The 24,210-nt window shown below is 34.3% G+C and overlaps 1 protein-coding gene across 2 annotated transcripts in view; it reads right to left on the reverse strand.

Moving 5' to 3' along the window:
* Window positions 1–24,210, reverse strand: part of NF1 (neurofibromin 1) — a 250,910-nt gene that overhangs the window by 149,305 nt on the left and 77,395 nt on the right. For both annotated transcript variants that reach the window (XM_007452391.1, XM_007452392.1), the window contains exons 9-13: window positions 16,442–16,615; window positions 15,848–15,970; window positions 15,518–15,592; window positions 10,380–10,511; window positions 2,728–2,862 (exon numbers count right to left, since the gene is read on the reverse strand). In XM_007452391.1, the coding sequence (XP_007452453.1) occupies window positions 2,728–2,862; window positions 10,380–10,511; window positions 15,518–15,592; window positions 15,848–15,970; window positions 16,442–16,615 (639 nt within the window). The remainder of the gene's footprint in view (window positions 1–2,727; window positions 2,863–10,379; window positions 10,512–15,517; window positions 15,593–15,847; window positions 15,971–16,441; window positions 16,616–24,210) is intronic.

The following is a 24,210-nucleotide window of genomic DNA, read 5'->3' on the forward strand; positions in this document are numbered from 1 at the left end:
TTAAGGTAAGCCTCACCCCAGTGTATCTATAATTCAAAAACTGCCTATTTTTCTGACATTTGTATTAATTCATTAATAACCCAATAACATTTACTGAACACGAAAGACACAACAAGTAAAACAGACATGTTTCCTACCCTCTTGGAGCATGTAGTCTGGTGGGAAAGACAAACATCAATAAAATAATTAGATCAACAAGTTTAAATTGCAAATGAGAAAGAATTATGAAGTTACATGCTGCTATGAGCACTTGTAACAGGGAAATGTGGTATAGGCAGGGATGCTGCCTTAGGGCAGTGATAACAGCTCAGAATTAGGAATTACTATGTGAAGAGGGCAGAGGATAGGGAAGCATACTGTAGGCAGAGGAACTGCAAGTGCATGGATAGGCATGAAGGAATGTAGTAAGAGGGAGTGAAAGGCCATCATGACTAGAGTAAAGACGACAAATATAATGCTAGATGTTGCAGAGGTGGTAGATGGGAGTCAAACGCTGCAAAACCATGTAGGTCTATTTGGAGTTTGCTTTATTCCCAAAGCAACCTCAACTAAAAGGTTTTAAGCTGGGCAGGAAGCATAAGATTTGCTTTTTGAAGATATCACTTTAACTTTAGTGCAGAGAAATGATTAAAAGGAAGCAAGAGATGATGCAAGCTGAGCAATTAGGAGGCTTGAAAAATTGAGAGTAGTATGAATTAGGATAGAGAGGTAGAGACAGAAGACAATAAAATCACATTACTTTAAAAAACCATGACTGAAATCACTTAACAGTTATTCCTATATTTATCCTATTTACTAAGATTTAGATTTTTATAGGTAAAATATAAAATAATCAAATATTTACAATGAATCTTTCACTATTTTAGCTTACCTTTGATTACTCTGAGAAAAGTTATTTAACCACTAGATGGCAGCAAAGAAAATAACTTCTATTTTAAATGATCCTTTTCTGCTTGCTAAATTTTAAACGTGGAAAACAGCACTTTTTGCTTAAATTGTTGTTCCTTGACAATAAAATATTTAACACAGAAGGCACTGGTGACTTTGATGTATTCTCTGATTCCGAATTATAGCTATGCAAACAGAGTGGTGCTAATATATGACATGCATGATGAAACACCACAAGTAACCTGGGCTACATAACAAAGAAATGAGGGGAAAAAGTTATTTCATTCCTTTTATAAAGTCTTAATGATAGATTTTAGGACTTTTTCCACACCAAAGTTCTAACAATTTATTCTATTAGACTCCCAAATTTGGATGGGCTTTTTTTTCAAAGAGTTCAAAACAACATAGGCCTTTTGGGGGGGGGGGGGGTCACTAATCCTTTTGGGAATTCTGTCTCTCTCTCATCTCTTTTCTCTACAGAAAAAAAATTTACATAAATACTTTTTTAAATTCAGAGGACTCAAAGAACTCTTGAAACTATGGACATCAAGTTATGAACTCCTATAGTATAGTAATTTGAAAAATATACCATCAAAATTAAAAGTACCCTTAGCACTTAAAAAGCCTGTTGCTGAACAAAGCAATAGGAAATCGTTCTGTATGCTGCTCTCCAAGGACTGAAGAAATTTCACAGAGGTTAAATATGTTATCCTATGAGCTTCACAATATATTTCTGTTATGTTTGGGGCATTAATAATATTAATGTTAATGTTAACTGTATTTTATTAATAGTAATAATATATAACATTTATTTAGTGCTCATTATGCATTTATTTTGCATTGTTCCTAAAAGCATGACATGTACTATCTCACTCTGCTTAACAAGCTAAGGTAGGAACTATTATTATCATCACAACATTTCAGATAAGAAAACTAAACACAGAGAGGTTAAGTCACCCAAATCACATAGCTAATATGTCTCCAGAACCAATGCTTTTCATCCTTTCATATAACTGTCACTCATTTATACTTGTTAGTTCTTAATTATCTTGTGTACTACAGTGATGCTTTCAGGAATCTAATAACCATCTGAGGCTGTCAAGAGCAGAGTTACCACAATAATTGAGCGCTAACCATACCCATTTTTTTTTTCTTTTTTTCTTTTTTTTTTGCGGTACGCGGGCCTCTCGCTGTTGTGGCCTCTCCCGTTGCAGAGCACAGGCTCAGCGGCCATAGCTCACAGGCCTAGCCGCTCCGTGGCATGTGGGATCTTCCTGGACCGGGGCACGAACCCGTGTCCCCTGCATCGGCAGGCAGACTCTCAACCACTGCGCCACCAGGGAAGCCCTAACCATACCCATTTTTAACTCCTTTTTCTCCCAATACAGTATACATAGGCAAAGCCAGTGATATTAAAAGGCTGATGACAGGAAGAAAGGGGGATGGAAAAACTCAATTTTTTGGCAATAGCAATTGGAGACTTAAGAAACCAACTGTGTAGATACAGGAAGCACTCAATTTATGGTTGCTTCATTACATCTAAACCCCATCCCAGGATTATGCCTGAATAATATATAATCTGGTAGCCGGGTATGGACAGAAGATCTTACCAAAGTATGTTAGTTTAATGATAAGAAAAATTAAGACAAAAGGTTAAGAAATCTGATCTAATTATATTAGTATTCTCTGTAAGTTCGTTTTCTTAGGGATCTCTTAGGTTTCATGTATGATCAGGAAGGTCAGTAAGTGTTCTTGAGCTAACAATCACCTTCAAGGTTTTGGCTTTTCAGCTAAACCAAACTAAGTATAATTTCAAGGCATTTTATAAAAAATACTTACACAAAGCAAGAGCTTTGGATCTGCATGAATTAGTTTCACCATGGACAAGAGAAGATACTTATAGCTTCTTGTCTCCAGGTCTGTAGGTTTTTCTTTAAATTTAAGGCTTGTTACTTTTTCTTTAAATGTAAGACTCTAAAAACAAAAACATGACATTCACCTTGTAAGAATCAGACATCAGAATCAGGATAATAGCTATTCAACTTTTTCAAGTAAATCTATTTTTAAAAAGCTTTGAAAAATAAAGGGACATATTTTACACCACCAAATGTGTAGTCTTAGTAGAAACCAATAGAAAGTACAAGATTAATATAATTAAGCTTGAAAAGCAAATAATTATTTTTGCAACATTATTCTTATATAATCTAATAAAGTTTAAGTGAAAATCTGCTAAGATACTAAAAGCTTTAATATAAGGTTGACTCCTATGTTAAAAACAATTTTTCAAATGTGAAAATATTAGAGATAAAATATTTATTCTATAGCTCTCACAGATACATACAGTAAGCAACTCATTTAACAAAACATCTCATACAGGTATACACAAATATTTCATAGAATCAATGACGTTAACAACTGTAAGATGCACCATCATTTTATGTACCACAAGGAATGAAAACTCACTGTCAACTGTAAGACATCATACAAATAAGATGAACCCCAATTTCAGAAATGTTAAATAGGTACTTCTTAGAATTGATGAAATATGCTATACAGGCAATCTCTGTATTTAACAGTTTAACTGTAAGATTTTCTTTTTCCTTTAATGGTATTCCATCTCTCTCAAGTTACAGAATGCATGTATTTTGCCTGAAGAACATTGATAAAACAGAGAAAGAATTCTTTGAGAAAAATTAAATCATGGAAAATGTGTTTCAATTACAGAGATACTATGGCAGATGCTGTGTTAATACTATTTTTATGGATGTTATTCAACCGGAAACCCAACAATTATATTCTGGATCCAATACCACCTTTCTATCTGTTCTTACAAAACATTTCCCCTTTTCCTTTAAAAGGAAACAAAAATGTATGCTTTTGACATGTATGTTTTTATATGCAAATACACAGATAGGAGAATATCCAGCATCTATGGACTCATAATAAAAATGTCCTTGTAAAAGGCTGAACTTCAAAGGTAAAAAGTAGAGATGCATATCTATAACATACAGCAATTACTGTCAATGTTTACATGTGAGAAATGCATTTGTTATTATGCCCAAGAACACTGAAGGTTTTTGCCCTCAGTGTGGAAGAAAAACTATCTAATGTACTACAGGAATGTCACTACAGAAAATAAATAGCAAAACTTACAAATACAAGTTGCTTTTGTATTTATAATCCCACAACAAACGTCTTACCAAATATATTTAATAAATCCTGTTTTTACTGTTTGCTCCCATTAAACTTCTTTTCATTCTAAGTCGAAGTAACACCGTAGATCAAGGTAAAACTTTCATTAAACAAATTTATTTATTAAAATGTCACTAAGTGTAACTGTTCTTCCATGATGCAGCCATTGCACAGGAAAACGGAGCAGAGAACAATTAGCAGATATAAAAATTATCTACTTATTAACCATTTCCAAAAAGTAAATAATAGTTTGATTATATCATACCAATCTCAGATAGCAGCATACAAATTTTGTTCCAGCATGGCTGCCTAATACAAAATGTAAAACTTGAAAAATTCTACACCGCTCACAATTATTAACTTGAAATAGACTAAAGACTTAAATGTAAGACTGGAAACCATAAAACTTCCAGAAGAAAACAGAAAAAAAAAACCTCCTTGACATGAGTCTTGGCAATGATTTTTTTGTATATGACACCTAAAGCACAAACAACAAAATAACAAGTGGGGTGTTATTTTTCAAACTAAAAAGTTTCTGCACAGGAAAACAAATGATTAACAAAATGAAAAGACAACCTAGGGAATGGAAAAAATGTGCAAATCATAAATTGATAAGTGGTTAATATCCAAGATACGTAAAGAATTCACGTATCTCAACAGCAAAATCCAAATAATCCAATTTTAAAATGGGTAAAGGACACGAATAAACATTTTTCCAAAGAAGACATACAAACAGACACATGAAAAGGTACTCAAATCACTAACCATCGGAAAATAAAGTCACAACGAGCTATCACCTCACACCTATGAGACAATGACTATCATCAAAAAGACAAAAGATAACAAATGCTGGGCCTTCCTGGTGGCGCAGTGGTTGAGAATCTGCCTGCTAATGCAGGGGACACGGGTTCGAGCCCTGGTCTGGGAAGATCCCACATGCCGCGGAGCAACTAGGCCCGTGAGCTACAACGACTGAGCCTGCACGTCTGGAGCCTGTGCTCCGCAATACGAGAGGCCGCGATAGTGAGAGGCCCGCGCACCACGATGAAGAGTGGCCCCAGCTTGCCACAACTAGAGAAAGCCCTCGCACAGAAACGAAGACCTAACACAGCTAAAATAAATATTTCTTTTAAAAAAAGAAAAGATAACAAATGCTGGTGAAGGTGTGGAGAAAAGGGAACCCTTGTGCACTACTGGTGGGATTTAACTGGTACAGCCACTGGGGAAAACAGTATGGTGGTTCCTCAAAAAATTAACAATAGAATTACCATAAGATCCAGCAATTCTACTTTTGGGTATTTGTCCAAAGAAAATAAAAACACTATGCCAAAGATACATCTGCATCCCTATGTTCACTGCAGCATTACTTACAATAGCCAAGACATGGAAACAAGTGTCATGAAACTGGTACACACACACACACACACACACACACACACACACACATAATGGATTATTATTCAACCATAAAAAAGAAGGAAATCATGCCATTTGGACAACATGAGTGGACCTGGAGGGCATTATGCTAAGTGAAATGAGTCAGACAGAGAAAGACAAATACTGTATGATCTCACTTATATGTGGTATCTTAAAAACAAAACAAAACAAAAAACAAACTCATAGAAAAAGAGCTCAGATTTCTGGTTACCAGACACAGGGAGTAGAGGTTGGGAGAATTGGATGAAATGGTCAAAATATACAAACTTTCAGTTATAAGGTAAATAAGTACTGGGGATGTACAACATGATGACTATAGTTAACACTGCTGTATGGAAAGTTGTTAAGAAAGTAGATCCTGAGTTCCCATCACAAGGAAAAAACCTTTTTTTCTTTTTTTTTCGTATGTGTATGAAATGATGGATGTTAACCTAACATATTGTGGTAATCATTTCACAGTATATGAAACTTAAGTTATTATGCAGTACATCTTAAACTCATATAGTGCTGTGGGTCAATTATATCTCAATAAAACTGGGGAAAAGACTCGAAAATTTTAAATAAATTTTTCAATTCAAATACCTTTTAATTAGTGACCATTAGTGGGTTACCTAAAGTCAAAAATAACATGCTAAAGAAGAAAGATATTTCTTGGCTAGAAATGTAAGAAAAATAAACCATCCATTAGTTTATTAATTAATCTTCCACATTGCAAATAATAGTAGGAATCCAACCTGGTATACGCACATTGGCCAAAGAGGAGAGGCAGTCAGCCCAGGAAAAAATTCATGAATCAGAGTACTCAGGTGTTTATGAAGGGCCAAAACCATCTGTTAAGTTAATTAAGGCCATGACTGAATTATAGGCATGTAATAACCATGTGCTGAGCCAGGATTCCCTTTAAGAAGGAAAATTTTCGTGCAGAATTTACACATATCATTAACAGGCTATCTTATTTTTAAAACATAAATGATTAGTGCTGAGATAAATATCTCAAGTTTTTAAAAATACTACAAAAGTACAAAATGGAGAAGCTATGGCTCAATGTTCATATGGAAAAGGCTAAAGAGTTTAAATGATTAAAAGCTTAATCTAAAATAATGCAATCTTTGACTGTATTAGTAGAAACATCATATGCAGACACAGCAGGTTAACAGTTTTCATCAATTATTATACCACATCTAGAACACTAAACTCAGACCTTAATATGTCATTTTCATTGAAAAAAAGCAATGAAGGTTCTTTCCAGAAGAGCAGCATACCAGATGGAGGAGGGTTTTGAAAGCAGGTCAAGTAAGAAATTCAACAAATATGTACTAGATGCCTACGAAATGCCAGATACTGTTCTAGGGACCAGGAACTGGGTGCTGGACAAGCCAGACAAGGCTCCTGCTTTCATCAAGCTAAAACAAGGGTAGGGGAAGACAGCTGAAGAACTGGAAAGACACTGGACTGAATGTTGACTATTTACTAACCATGTGATGATATGTCTTTCATTTAACAGTACTTGTGCCTCAGTTTCCTTAGCTGTAAAAACAGAGGAAACAAAGTGCATACCTACACACACTTTTGAAGAACCCTTAGCAGTACAGTATAACTTTATTCAAATATCTGCAGTGCTGTCTTTGTGTGTACGTGTGTGTGTGTGTGTATGGATCTTGTTTTCTTTATTTGATCTCCTGTGCCACTTCTTTTTTTTTTTTCTTAATTGGAGTATAGTTGCTTTACCATACTGTGTTAGTTTATACTGCACAGCAAAGTGAATCAGCTATACATATACATATATCCCCTCTTTTTTGGAGTTCCTTCTCATTTAGGTCACCACAGAGCACTGAGTAGAGTTCCCTGTGCTATACAGTAGGTTCTCATTAGTTACCTATTTTATACATAGTATCGATAGTGTATATATGTCAATCCCAACCTCCCACTTAATCCCATCCCCCCTGCAGTGCTGTCTTATGGAAGAATCAGAAGGGTTCTATAGAGCTCCAAAAAAAGAGAGAGGATCATGATAGCTGGGAGTGATAGGGACATGAGTTGATCTTGGTTGGAGATAAATTTTTAAATACTTGGCTCTTTACAGAAAGAAATGTATCCATATCCAAAATACAAAGTAGTTGTAAAGCCTAGAAACACATATTATTTTAACTTGACACAATGAAATCCTTGATTACTTCTGCAGCAAACTGAAAGCTAAGGTTTATCAGAGCCACAAATTATCTGAGGCAATGCAAATAATAACAACCCACTGAACATATCATGTCATACAGTGGTTCTCAACTGGGGGCAATTTTGTTCCCCAGGGAATATCTGAAAAATGTCTGTAGACATTTTTGTTTTTCATGACTGGCTGGGGGGCAAGAGATGCTATTGGTGTCTAGTCGGTAGACGCTAAAGGTGCTGTTAAACATCCCACAATGCACAGGACAGTCCCCTACAACAAAGAATTAACCATGCCAAAATGTCAGTAGTGCCAAAGTTGGGAAACCCTGATGTAAAGTATCTCTAAACCATTCATTATGTATATTTGACTGTTTCCAGACTTTATGGGCACTGTAGTTGGCTCTTCATTAGAAGTTTTCAAGCAAAACCTACAAGACTGGCATCTCTGTGACTGTTTAGCTCATCATGCTTCCCTGGCATTAACAATGTGCTTGGCAGCTAGCGGAAACTCGATACTTCCTATATTTGTTGTCAGACTGTTCACTCACCAGGCTTAAGAGAGATAAGATTCACCTTAAGGATCATCCAAATTGAAGCATTTTCTCCTAAAAAATTATTTCATAGTAGATTTGATGATTATTTTCCCTGATAAGAGTATCAGCCAGAGCTTGGATGGGAGGGGAGTTTGGGGGAGAATGGATACATGTATATGTATGGCTGAGTTGCTTTGTTGTACACCTGAAACTATCACAACATTGTCAATCAGCTATACTCCCATATAAAATAAAAAGTTAAAAAAATAAAAAAAGAGTATCAGCCAGGAAGCCGTCCCTTGGCCATTATGTACAAATACACATACATATAAAATTTCACGGACTTCCCCGGTGGCACAGTGGTTAAGGATCCGCCTGCTGGGCTTCCCTGGTGGCACAGTGGTTAAGAATCTGCCTGCCAATGCAGGGGACATAGGTTCAAGCCCTGGCCCAGGAAGATCCCACATGCCGCGGAGCAACTAAGCCCACAAGCCACAACTACTGAGCCCACGTGCCACAACTACTGAAGCCTGCGCGCCTAGAGCCCGTGCTCCACAACAGGAGAAGCCACCGCAAAGAGAAGCCCACACACTGCAACGAAAAGTAGCCCCCACTCTCCACAACTAGAGAAAGCCCGTGCATAGCAACGAAGACCCAACACAACCAATAAATAAATAAATAAATTTAATTTAATTTAATTAAAAAGTCAAAGTTCTAACTTCCCAGAGGATACTTGGAATGAATAAATAGGTCAGTAAATAATTTTTAAACAGTTTATTTTAAGTCATTTTCTAAAACTTTTTAAAAATGAATGTCAAGTTAATAACATTTAAGTAGCTTTTATGTTTATCTCCAATTAATTTATACTTGGATTGAAATTTTCATTTTTTTAAAAAATTAAATACTTGGCATTACAAAAACTAAAGATAACTTTGCATTTTATTTAATAAAACATGACTGCCATGCTCTTTTGGCTATAATTTTTTGGGCTAAATAATCCCAAAATATATAGGGTAGCAAACTTCTCTATGTGAAGATCTAAGATAAACAATCCTCAGAAACAATGGCTGACAACTGGATCAGAGTGAACTAGAACTGTATAAAACCAAAATATTTTACTGACTGAGGGAACTTGGAAAAAGAGATGTATGCCAGGAAGAAAGCTGTTTAGATTATCTTTTAAGTGTGAAGTGGCTAATTTACTATTAAAACCAATAGGTGAAAACATGCCACATGCCACATTTTCATGTGAAATGACATGACGTGACTATAATGGTAACTATACACAGAAAAGTCAAAGAAACCAAGGACTTTTCTGAGGTAGTTACAATGGTCATACATACAGCCACTGCCCACTGCCATGGAAAACAGTGACTGGTTGGCATCTGATCATGTGAGCGACAGTAGCCAAAAAGAATAGAAAATAAGAAGCAGAAGACAAAGCACTACCAATCAATGTCAAGAGTTGCCATGTATAATACTCCGGCTCTACATGAATACCAAGAAATGACTTCTACCATCTTCTAATTGTCTTTTTAAATTGGTTCTATATGAGTTTCCAAATTAAGAGTATTAATCTGTGAGAATGCTTATTTGAAAATATCTACTTTTATTAAGTTTAAACAGTCAAACTTTAATATCAAAGTGCCTATCATTTTAAGTGTTCAAAGCATGTTTAATGAAATATGAAATATTTTTATTTTAAATATAAACTTTAAATTTTATTTGTAATTTCCTGTGTGCAATATTCAGCATCCAATGGGCAAAACTATGCATTAGTAGGAACATTCACTCTAACCCAGGAGTCAGCTTCCCTTACTCACCCCCAAAAGATGAGGAGCTAATCAAACTATTTTGATTCATAAGGAAAGATTAAAGGAAAAAGAAACTAAAAAAAGAAAGAAAAAGTAACATTCATTAAGATTTTAACAGCATTTTGTTAGAAAATATCTATAAGAAAAGTAAGTTAAACTCACTGAAATAGTGGAAAACATACATCATTAACTAGTATTGCAACAATATTGCAGTATTCAACATACCACAATACTTACTGAAAAGAAAGGTCTCATGTGATTTTCTAAAAAAATCAAAACAGCAAGAATGGGATAAAGACACTGAAAACGCAATTGCAAGAAGGTGGAATTCAAAATTCATGATTCATCTTACCGGTGCCATTCGTATTGCTGGGTGCGCTCCACAACCCTGGACTGCTTTATGAAGTGTTTCACCAAACATATTTCGAAGTTCAACTGAGTGACAATATACGGCATCAATCTTAGGCCACCAATCCAATGCAGACTGGAGAAAAACAGAGACCATAAGAAAGGAAAAGTCCAAATTTGCATGAGTTATATGCTCTGGTAATCACTGTAGTTTTATGGTTTATCACTTTGTGAGAAATTTCCTAAGACCATGCAAACACACACTATGATTTCCAAAGTCTTCAAGTAATGTCTTTAATTCAAACACCAAACCATACATCTATTTTAAAATATCATAATGAACATGAAACAAATCACTCACTACATAAGCGTGAGCATTTGAGACTGGTCTTTTCTCACTGATAATCTAGTGAATCTGAAAAACAAAGTTTTTAGAGGACTAATTCTGTAGGCAATCTTTTTCTTTTTTATAAGTTTAATGTTTTACACATTTCAGAAACATATGCATATATAGTATATATTTCCCAAGGCAAGAATGCTATTATCAGTTTTAAAAGAGATTAGTGGCTCAACACAGTGTTGAAGGAATATGTGATAAACCATTACTTATATGCCTACAGACAATGATAATTACAACATGAAATTAGTAAATGAGATAAAGCTATTAGTAAACCTATAATCTTAAATTGATATGCAATGATGGCACAATACATGAGAAGACTAATGATCACCACAAAGACAAAATGATCATAGCTAAATATTTTTTAAGTAATTATTTTATGTAAATATTTTTCTACAGTTTAACCTGTTTATTTAGCTTTGATTCTAGTTTTTAGTGCCTATTTTACTTGAAAGTGTATCTTTTACTTTTACTTTTAAATGAATTAATTACTATATTATGGAAAATGACAATTATGAAAATCACTAAAACTATTAAGTTTGTCTATCAGTGAATACAAAAATGACTGGATGAATTTTCACTACATATAGAGAGTATGCAAGGAATAGGATGACTTAAAATACAGGCTTCCAATTTATAATACTCCTGCTATAAGAAATACCTGAAAGAACAATTTGAAACACTAGGTAAGGGGATGTGATAGCTTCACATCCTATTCCCAAGTTCCTTCTAATTTGAAACTAAGCTAGTTAAATTCTCAACATTTAATTTTTTTAGCCATAACTCTCAGAATATTTACAGTAGCATCAGGTTATATTACCTAAACCCCAAATTTTGGATTACAAACTCTATTTACTGGATAGTATACTATAAAACCAATTTATAAAATACAATCAATACTGAACTCCATTTATGAAAAAACTCCTATGTTATGAGGAAAGAAATACTTTTATTTGGATAGTATGATTGTTTCTATTTTTCTCTCAAACTCTTAATTTACTTCCTAACAAATGATAAAGTTTTATTAGTTTCGTTATATAATGAATTCCTTAAATGTTAGTCAATTTGGTCACCTGACTTGCACAGTGCAATCAATACACCTTGATTTCCATATATCTACTAATTTATACAGCTTGTGTTAATCAGCTTAAAGTAACAAAGACTAACTAATCACAAAATGCTTTGAGATAAGAGTCCTCCTCACTCTACTGACCCTATAATATCTTGTCAGAAACTGCTGAACTAAAGACATATGCATCCCATGTAACATCCTATCCAAACTACTATGTCATTTTGATAGCTGTTGAAATTGTATCATGGTACCAGGTATACCCTATTAAATAACTTGATTTTAACTTAAGATTTAGTTATTTTCAAAATTTCTATTTTTCATAATATATAAAATCATTCATTTTAAAGTAAAATTTAAAGATACACTTTCAAATAAAATAGGCACTAAAACCTAGACATTATGTAGTTGGTAAAAATTTTAGTTTTCCAAGCAGTTATTAAATGTGTCCTTTCTGAGACCAGTCAACTAAGGTAGACTTATTCTTTTTTGTCCTTGAAAATTCTAAGTTCATTGCTAAACAAATGGCAATACTTTCATAATATAAGCAAACCATGTGGCAATTCTTCAAGATTATTTCAATAAATTTCACATGCCTTGGAAATAATTTCTTCAACCAAACCCGCTCAATAGAATGAGATCATCTCATTCTCAATATGTGAACTATCCTTAAGTAAACTACACTAAACTGCCATAAGGAAAAAACAATACTAAGTACTATACCAGCTATAGCATGGTCCACTGATGGGAGAGATATTTGGTTCATATATGTATATATTATTTCTTTAATTGCCCAATTATAACAACATATCTAATCTAACCTAAAGGAAGCGTATAAAGATTATGCACGTAACACAGATCTTTTAACTACAATTCGTCTCTTACGGCATTCCGTAATAAAAAAGGTGACGGTACTACACGTACCATTTTAGAAACTGATAAAAGCTTAAATTATAATCAAATTCAAATAGTGACTGGATTTTCAGATTGCTTAAGAAGAAACAGTGGACTCTTTTAGAACTAAACACAGTACTTATGAACTGAACATGAGTATGTTTCACGAAAGCAAAACAAAACTGCAAACATCATTACTACTTCTATATACACTCCCAAAATCACATCAGTAAACCATTTATCTAATTTGAGAATGTGGTAATTTTAAAAAATCTGTGAGCTGGCTGAAAAAGCAAGGAAGAAGAAAACTTATGAGGTGTATTGAACCAAGAATCATTTAAAAGGAAATCTTTTTTTTTTTTTTGCGGTACGCGGGCCTCTCACCACTGTGGCCTCTCCCGACGTGGAGCACAGGCTCCGGACGCGCAGGCTCAGCAGCCATGGCCCACAGGCCCAGCCGCTCTGCGGCATGTGGGATCCTCTTGGACCGGGGCACGAACCCGCGTCCCCTGCATCAGCAGGCAGATTCTCAACCACTGTGCCACCAGGGAAGCCCAAAAGGAAATCTTATACTACAAATAAATTTAAGATTGGGAGTCCAAATATCTAAGAAAAATTTTATGTGATTTCAAGACAGAATATTTCCATAATATCTGCATTAAGTGAGATTCTATAATAGTCAATTCCATAAATTAGCATATTTACTTTATACATAGTCCTTTTCAATCAGAAATTACTTCAGATTCAATATCTCTTAGCCTCAAACCAAAGGAAAGAAAAACCCTAACAAGAAACAATTTATCAAACAATCTATTGTAATAAAGTATCATTATCTAAGGTCCAACTATAAAAGATATTTTATAGACTCAAACTTATGTTCCTTTTCAAGCTAGTCATTAAAAGGTTACTAACACTTAATAGTTTAAAAGTTAGTCAATATAGGTTTTTCTTTATAAAAATAGATTTCGTATTTATGTGGCCTCTGATACAGACACACTCCACCTTCACACATGCAGTACTCATTAGAGTACAGAAGGATGCACAACCACTTCACCATACACATTGAGGCATGCATGAAGGACCACTCCAGGCATGCTTTAAACCCACAAAGGAGCAGCTCAGCCACTTACAGCAGTGCCAAGTCCATGCTTGAAAGTGCTCTATATATTCAATTGTAGACAAAAATATTTCACAGTTAAAGTAACTAGCCACAGAGTATCAAAAAAGTATACACTTGGGTTTATTAAATACAAGCTTTAAGCATTTATGTAAACCATCCACTCTAATAAATAGAATGTTTTTAGTATTATAAACCAAAGGAGAAAAAAGTAATAATATTTTATTTCTGAATTACACATAAACATGAAGGGTAAAAATCACTGTTTTTAAATTAATGGTCTTGAAAGTAAACAAGGGTACAATGTCTTAGCTCATTACACTGGCAAAAGCAAAATAAAATTTTTTCTAAGTTTTTAATACAAACATACCTTATCTGCAATATCAGATTCATTAAACTTTCCCTTTTGCAAAAAACTGTAGTTAATGTTACTTCTACCTATAACTGATCCTCAACTGAGAGAGGAATCATTCTCTTAGGCATTTTCAGTTATTCTTACTGTCTGGGGGCAGAGATGGGAGAGGAGGGAAGTGGCAAAAAAGGTATGTAATGAAATGAGGACCAGGGATGCTAAATGTCCTACAATGCACAAGGCAGTCCTGCATTGTAAAGATTGTCCTGACCAAAAATGCTACTAGCACCCCACTGAGAAAAACTAAATGTGTCTCTACATAGTTTTATTAATAGTTATTATTCCTCTGCAGGAATGGATAAAAGAAAATGTGGCAGAATTTGATATAAGTTCAATACATCCAAGGCAAATGAAGGTGAGAAGGACATTTTTAACTCACTAGAGACACTCTTTTAAAATGAAATTTGATTATAAAGAGGACAAATACACCTAAGTTATCAATGATTAAAGTCCTTTTTAAGGGAGGAAAACAGGAAAAAGTTGAACAATTTACACTTACATGTGAATATCCAAAAATGGATAAAAGTGGAGCTATGGTAAATAACACTTGAAAACCTTCAAAATATGATCAGAAGAAGAGAATTTTTAAAATCCATGGTCCAAATCTAATACGGTTACTATCTTTCTACTTGATGTACTCACATCAGAGTCGAAGGTTTCACAAGTACCTTTTAATAAGTTTGCTTATTTTGTCTGATATGCTTTTATATCATGTAAATGCCTCTAAGTGTTAATGTTTCATTTGTTTAAGTGAAAATCTTTCATTTGCACTAAAAAGTGCAATCAAATATGGTCTCACCATTTTTTAAATATACATAATGGGCTACAACATAAATACTGCTACTTTTAAACTTAAACAGTAAGGTGACAAGTAAGAATGTACCAAATGCTGGGAAAGGGCTAAGAGTATTAAAATAATATGTGAAGAGCTTTGGGATGAAAATGTTAAATTATATTTTCAGTGGCACTGTTCTCAAGGGCTTCTGATCCAAATATCTCTTAAGTTTAATCTTTCCAAAGGATCCTATTAACTCCATCTTCCTCAATAAGGGCCCTGAGGTCAAGATTAAATATGAAAAATACAACTGTATATCAGTTATTAGATAGAATCATGTGTGAGAAATCTTCCTATATCATACATCTAAATCCAAAATCTTTTGTAAACCAAAAACGTCTTTCTTAAAAAGAAATAAAAAAAAGAGTAAAGAAAAAAAAATTTTAAGTAATTTAGCAATACCTTTTGGACTTACATTGGTGATGATTCGATGGAGTGAATTTACCAGCACATAGTGAAATGTAGAAGGGGAATTCTGAGCCAGACAGATCTACAAAGGAAAGAAAAAAAGTGATGATTACTTCTATGAGAAAAATATATAGTAATATATATGAGGACAAAAGGAACAACAAAAAGAAAGTTTTTTTAAAAATAGAATAAATTTTTAAGGTCTTGAAATTAACTTTAACATATAATAATAAGCAATACTGATAAAGGTGTAATCTATTCATTTTTCTACTCTTTTCACATTTAAAAGGATCAACAGCATCAGTAAACACAATTGGATCAAAACCTATGCTCTCACCTTAAAGTGTTGGTTGTTGTGAGGGCTTATACGAAAGCAAGAAACAAGGCAGTCAATCATTAGATCCACATCTGCAGGCTGACTGCCTCTTGAGAATGGTTTACTTGGATTAAAAAGCAGGTTCTATGAAAATCCCAATAGAAAACAAAAGCCTTTAAACAGTCATGCAGTATTTTTTCTACTAGTATTTAATAATAACACATCATCCACACAGATGGCAGTAACATTTAGTTCCCAGACAAAACACAAAGCACTAATATCATGGTTCATCAGTCTGACAAAATTCAAAATTCTTACTATACCATATACGGTTCCTTTCAGGCCCAAATTTCTATATTATTTTAAACCCAAGTCTGAATATTTATGCTAATTTAAGAAAACGGGTTCATTCTGTGTTTTCTTCATATTCTAAGCCACCTTATGTAGCCAGAGGAACAGTAACAAAAGCAGGTCCTAAGAACTTAATAAAAGAAGACTCAGAACTTCTGTGTTGCAATGATCTTTGACAGTGATCCAGTATACTATTTATACTACAAGTTTATTCTTCATTTAACGTTTTTTAAGTTTGTATAAGAGAAATAATAAGCATGTTACCTTAAGATCAACCACCATGGACTGAACTAGTAAGAAGATGACAGAGTTATCTTCCCAATTGATGTAAGTACTTGCTTTACACAGTTTGACACAGGCAATTGCAGCGCTTTCAGTCAGCTGCCTGCTTCCTCCGTGGCCGGCAAGTGCTTTTCGTAGACTGTCCAGAAACAACTTCTACAAAATTCAAATACAGCAATTAGATAATATGTGACGTTTCTTAGATTTCAGACTTACTTAATAAAGTAGGAAATTAGCCTCTAAAAATTATACTCTAGAAATATATAATTGATATATTGATATTTGTGGTTTTAAATTTCATAATTTAAGTAGCTGTCATCATTTAAATGTTTCTTGAATACAAAAAAAGGAACCTGTTCTTCCCTTTCTTTGTTGAATTATTAAAGGAACATGAGAAAACATCCTTCCCAAACAATGTAGTTGACTTCCCAACCCTGAATTTAGCTGATCAAATTCTCTTTTTTATATTATCTTTAATTTCTAAATATTATAGTTTCTTGGTTACTGTCTATCTCAAATTGTTCCATCTTTACCTAAAACTCCAGGCTATATTCAAGCTTCAGCCTTCTAACTAAGGATATATCTAAGGCTGTTCTAGTGCTCTAAATTCCATTCCTCATAGAAAGTTATGCATTCTTGTGATCCCAGCCCTCTCTACAGCTCATTAACAAATTTCTCCCTTTGGCCTCACTCCTCACTGAAAATAATACATCTATACTTACACACATTCTCAAATATAACACGCCAAAAGCTAAACTCACGCAACAACAGCAGAATATACATTCTTTTCAAACACACAAGCAACAATTTCCAGGATGTTAGGCCACAAGTCTTAATAAATTTAAAGAGATTAAAATAATATATATAATCTTTCTGATCACAATGAAATGAAACTAGAAATCAACAGCAGAAGGAAAACTGGAAAATTCACAAATGTGTAAAAATTAAACAACACTCTTGGTCAAAGAAAAAAAACACAAAGAAAATATCTTGAGACAAATCAAAGTAAAAATACAACATACCAAAAATTAAAGAAAACAGTGCTAAGTGGAAATTTTATAGCTGGAAACTCTTACATTAAAAAAGGAAGTTCTCAAATCAATATGAAATAGAGAATTAGAAAAACAGGGGAAAATCAACAAAATCAAAAGTTAGCTCTTTGCAAAGGTCAAGAAATTTACAAACCTTTAGCTAGATTAAGAAAAAAAGAAGACTCAAATTACTAAAAATCAGAATTAAAAATGAGGACATTACTGTTTTTACAGAAATAAAGATTATTACACTATGAAAAATTATATACCAACAAACAGGATAATCCAGACAAATGGGCAAATTCCTAGAAACACACTATCTACCAAAACTGACTCATTAAGAAACAGAAAATCTAAATAGAACTCTAACTAGCAAGGAGATTAAATCAGTAATAAAAAACCTCCCTACAAAGAAAAAGCCCAGGATCAGACGGCTTCACTGGTGAATACTCTATCAAGTATTTAAAGAAGAATTAACACCAGTCCTTCTCAAACACTTCCAGAAAATTAAAGGAGAAGGAAACACTTCCTAACTCATCCCCTAAGGCTAGCAATACTCTAATATGAAGACCAGACAAAAACACTGCAAGAAAACTATGGACAAATTTCCCTTAAGAATATCTATGAAGAATCCTCAACATGAATTAGCAAACCAAATCCAGCAGTATAGTAAAAAGATTATATGCTATGACCAAGTGGGATTTATTCCTAGAGGACATGAATGGTTCAAAAACGAAATCAATCAACATAATACATCACATAAATAAAATGAAGGGGAAAAAATCATCACCATTGATGCAGAAAAAGCATTTGGCAAAATTCAACACCCTCCCATGACAGAAACACTGAATAAGCTTTCTCAACATGATAAAAGCTATATATGAACAACCCATAGCGAACGTCATACTTAATGGTGAACAAAAAGCTATTGGTCTAATATTAGGAACAAGATATGGACGCCTGCTTCTGCCACTTCTATTAAACATACTAGTGGAAGTTCTACACAGAACAATTAGAAAAAGAAAAGGAAATGAGAAAAGAAAAAGAAATAAAAGTCATCCAAACTGGAAAGGAAGAAGTTATCTCTGTTCTCAGATGACATGATCTAAATGTAGAAAACCTTGAAGATAACACACAAACACACCAAAAGCCTGTTAGAGCTAATAAACAAATTCAGCAAAGTTGTAGGATACAAAATCAACACACAAAAGGCAAACTGCATTTCTATACACCAGCAATGAACAATTTAAAAAGGAAATTAAGAAAACAATTCCACTTATAAAAGCATCAAAAAGAATAAAATACTTAGGAATTAACCAAAGAGATGAAAGACTTGCACAATGAAAGCTATAAAACAGTGCTGAAAGAAATCAAAGAAGATATAAACGGAAGCACATCTCATGTTCAAGGACTGGAAACTTAACACTGTTAAGATGGCAATACTATCCAAAGCACTCTACAGATTCAATGCGGTCCTTATCAAAACCCCAACAGTGTTTTTTGCAGAAATAGAAAAACCCATCCAAAAATTCATATGGTTTTTCAAAGGAAGCCAAAAAGCCAAAGCAAACTTGAAAAAGAACAAAGTTGGAAGACTCAAACTTCCTGATTTCAAAACTTACTACAAAGCTACAGTAATCAAAACTCTGTGATACTGTTATAAAGGCAGACATACAGACCACTGGAATAGGACAGAAAGTACAGAAAGATATCCTCGAATATATGATCAAATTCAGTGGAGAAAGTACAGTTTTTTCCAACAAAGAGAGCTGGAAAAACTGGATGTCCACATGCAAAAGAATGAAGTCAAATCCTTCCCTTACTCTATATATAAAAATGAATTCAAAATGGATCAAAGATCTAAACAACTAAAGCTATAAAATCCTATAAGAGAATATACAAGACAATCTTTACAACACCGAATTTGGCAATGATTTCTTGATATGATACCAGAAAAAGCACAAGCAACAAAAAATAAACTGGATTTCATCAAAATTAAAAAACTTTTGTGTATCAAAGGACAGTATTGAGGTGAAATGACAATCCACGGAATGAAAGAAAATATTTGCAAATCATATATCTGAAAAGGGATTAATATCCACAATATTTAAAGAACCCCTACAACTCAACAACACAAAAACACTGTGAGTGTACTCAACACCACTGAACTGTACACTCAAAAACAGTCAAAAGGGTAAATTTGTTGCTACTTCACCACAACATAAATAAGTAAATAAAAATTTAAAAGCTAAACTCATATTTCCTCTGAACCAACTCCCACTTTGGACTTCCTTTTGATCAGTCTCAAACACTATTCTGCATATCTCACCTCTAACCCTAATCTTTAGACTTCTCCTAATTGCCTGAAGAATAAAGTTTAAACCCAAACTGGCTCACAACGTCTTCCAAATTATTCACATCTGCTCTTCATCTTCACTTCTTGTAACTGCCTGTGTGAACCTTTCACTCTCTAGCTAACTTTTCTGAACATACCTTCAACATTTTTATATCCATTTTCTTGATTACCCTGGCTTGAACAACACTCACTTTCTTTCTCTAATCTAAATTCCTTTCTTATTTCAGGTTCAACTAAGGTTCCACACCTCTTCCATAAAACTTTCCTAACTATCCAAGCTTCATTTGAATTCTTACAGCACATATGGCCTGTATTATTATCCTAGTAAACAGGTACTCTTGATAAATAACTTTTTAGCCATAAAGGAATAACGGGGACTTCCCTGGTGGCACAGTGGTTAAGAATCCGCCTGCCAATGCAGGGGACATGGATTTGAGCCCTGGTCCAGGAAGATCCCACATGCCGCGGAACAACTAAGCCCATGTGCCACAACTACTGAAGCCTGCACACCTAGAGCCCATGCTCCGCAACAAGAGAAGCCACTGCAATGAGAAGCTCGCACATCACAACAAAGAGTAGCCCCTGCTCACCGCAACTAGAGAAGGCCCACACACAGCAACAAAGACCCAATGCAGCCAAAAAAAAAAGCCAGGTTTTAAAGACCAATAGAATAGATAAACCCTAGAAAACATAAATGAGGAAACATGAGACATATTAGAAATGAGGAAAGAGTTATAAACATGGATATTGAGGAAAATAATTAGAGAATATATAAATATTATAAATAAACATTGTGTCTATATATTTCTATATTATAAATAAAATATGTAGATATAGATATACATAACTCCTTGCTGATAAAATTGAAAAATATATTTCCTAGCAAAGAATAAACCATCAAAAGTAACCTTAAAGGAGACAAAACTTCCTCAAAAAATTAAAAATAGAATTTACATACAATCCAACCATACCACTTCTGTGTATATATACAAAAGAATTGAAAGCAGCGTCTCAAAGAGATATCTGTATACCCATGTTCACAGCAGTATTATTTGTAATAGCTAAAAGGTGGAAGCAACCCAAAAGTCCAGGGACAAATGAAATTGGATAAACAAAATTAGTATATACATTCAATGGAATATTACTCAGCCTTAAAGAAAGGAAATTCTGACACATGTTACAAGGTGGATGAACCTTGAGGACACTATGCTAAGTGAAATAAGACAGCCACAAAAAGACAAACGCTCTATATTTCCACTTATATGAGGTATCTAGAGTAGTCAAATTCATTGAGACAGAAAGTAGAATGGTGGCTGTTAGGGGCTAGTGGGAGGGGACTATGGGGAGTTACTGTTTCATAACAAAATGAACAATGGTTCTTAAACTTTAGTGTGCACAACAATCACTCAGAGGGTTTGCTAAAAACAGGTTGCTAGCTGTATCCCACCCCTAGAGCTTCTGTTTCAGCAGACCTAGAGTGGGGATCTAACAATTTGCATTTCTAACAAGTTTCCAGGTGATGCTGATGCTGCTGCTCTTAAGACCACACTCTGAGAAGCACTGAACTAGATCTTGATCTCAATCTCCCTGTCTTATAAAAATTTTAAAAAGTAGACTAGAAGGATATATACCAACCCTTGACAGTGGCTGTTCCCAGGGAAAAAGGAAAGAAAATGGAATTAGTGGAATCAAAGGAGACTTGAGCTTTATCTGGAATTAAAGGAGAATTTATGCAACTATTATTTGTTCAATTTTTAAAATCATATGTAAATAGAAAAAAGATAAGCAATATATCATAATGTTAATATGAGCATGGGTCATTGTTATATTCATTGTACACTTCAAATATTTCTGCCAAAACAGATAATATAGTCAAAAGAAATGATGGTCTGGAAAAAATATTTACAACCAACTGAAAATAATGGATTACTGCCCCTAATAAACAAAAAGTCCCACTAAGCTCTACCCACCACCAGTCCCTCCCATCAGGAAACCTACACAAGCCTCTTAGAAAGCCTCATCCACCAGAGGGCAGACAGCAAAAGGAAGAAGAACTACAGTCCGGCAGCCTGTGGAACAAAAACCACATTCACAGAAAGATAGACAAGACGAAAAGGCAGAGGGCTATGTACCAGATGAGGAACAAGATAAAACCCCAGAAAAACAACTAAATGAAGTGGAGATAGGCAACCTTCCAGAAAAAGAATTCAGAATAATGGTAGTAAAGATGATCCAGGACCTCGGAAAAACAATGGAGGCAAAGATCGAAAAGATGCAAGAAATGTTTAACAAACACCTAGAAGAGTTAAAGAACAAACAAACAGAGATGAACAATACAATAACTGAAATGAAAAATACACTAGAAGGAATCAATAGCAGAATAACTGAGGTAGAAGAACGGATAAGTGACCTGGAAGACAGAATGGTGGAATTCACTGCTGCGGAACAGAATAAAGAAAAAAGAATGAAAAGAAATGAAGACAGCCTAAGAGACCTCTGGGACAACATTAAACGCAACAACATTTGCATTATAGGGGTCCCAGAAGGAGAAGAGAGACAGAAAGGACAAGAGAAAATATCTGAAGAGATTATAGTCAAAAACTTCCCTAACATGGGAAAGGAAATAGCCACACAAGTCCAGGAAGCACAACAACTCTCATACAGGATAAACCCAAGTAGAAACACACCAAGACACATAGTAATGAAATTGGCAAAAATTAAAGACAAAGAAAAATTACTGAAAGCAGCAAGGGAAAAACAACAAATAACATACAAGGGAACTCCCATAAAGTTAACAGCTGATTTCTCAGCAGAAACTCTACAAGCCAGAAGGGAGTGGCATGATATACTTAAAGTGATGAAAGGGAAGAACCTACAACCAAGATTACTCTACCCAGCAAGGATCTCATTCAGATTTGATGGAGAAAGCAAAAGCTTTACAGACAAGCAAAAGCTAAGAGAATTCAGCACCACCAAACCAGCTCTACAACAAATGCTAAAGGAACTTCTCTAAGTGGGAAACACAAGAGAAGAAAAGGACCTACAAAAACAAACCCAAAACAATTAAGAAAATGGTCATAGGAACAAACGTATCGATAATTACCTTAAACATGAATGGATTAAATGCTCCAACCAAAAGACAGAGGCAGGCTCAATGGATACAAAAACAAGACCCATATATATGCTGTCTACAAGAGACCCACTTCAGACCTAGGGACACATACAGACTGAAAGTGAGGGGATGGAAAAAGATATTCCATGCAAATGGAAATCAAAAGAAAGCTGGAGTAGCAGTACTCATATCAGATAAACTAGACTTTAAAATAAAGAATGTTACAAGAGACAAGGAAGGACACTACATAATGATCAAGGGATCAATCCAAGAAGAAGATATAACAATTATAAATATATATGCCCCCAACACAGGAGCACCTCAATACATAAGGCAACTGCTAACAGCTATAAAAGAGGAAATCGACAGTAACACAGTAATAGTGAGGGACTTTAACACCTCACTTACACCAGTGGACAGATCATCCAAAATGAAAATAAATAAGGAAACAGAAGATTTAACTAACACAAGAGACCAGATAGATTTAATTGATATTTACAGGACATTCCATCCAAAAACAGCAGATTACACTTTCTTCTCAAGTGCACATGGAACATTCTCCAGGATAGATCACATCTTGGGTCACAAATCAAGCCTCAGTAAATTTAAGAAAATTGAAATCATATCAAGCATCTTTTCTGACCACAACGCTAGGAGATTAGAAATGAATTACAGGGAAAAAAGTGTAAAGAACACAAACACATGGAGGCTAAACAATACGTTACTACATAACCAAAAGATCACTGAAGAGATCAAAGAGGAAATCAAAAAATACCTAGAGAAAAATGACAATGAATACACGACGATCCAAAACCTATAGGATGCAGCGAAAGCAGTTCTAAGAAGTTTATAGCTATACAAGCCTACCTCAAGAAACAAGAAAAATCTCAAACAATCTAACCTTACACCTAAAGGAACTAGAGAAAGAAGAACAAACAAAACCCAAAGTTAGCAGAAGGAAAGAAATCATAAAGATCAGAGCAGAAATAAATGAAATAGAAACAAAGAAAACAAATGCAAAGATCAATAAAACTAAAAGCTGGTTCTTTGAGAAGATTAACAAAATTGATAAACCATTAGTCAGACTCATCAAGAAAAAGAGGGAGAGGACTCAAATCAATAAAATTAGAAATGAAAAAGGAGAAGTTACAGCAGACACCACAGAAATACAAAGCATCCTAAGAGACTACTACAAGCAACTCTATGCCGATAAAGTGGACGACCTGGAAGAAATGGACAAATTCTTAGAAAG

The sequence above is a fragment of the Lipotes vexillifer genome, unplaced genomic scaffold, assembly GCF_000442215.2.
Source record: "Lipotes vexillifer unplaced genomic scaffold, Lipotes_vexillifer_v1.1 scaffold216, whole genome shotgun sequence".
Taxonomy (NCBI): Eukaryota; Metazoa; Chordata; class Mammalia; order Artiodactyla; family Lipotidae; genus Lipotes; species Lipotes vexillifer.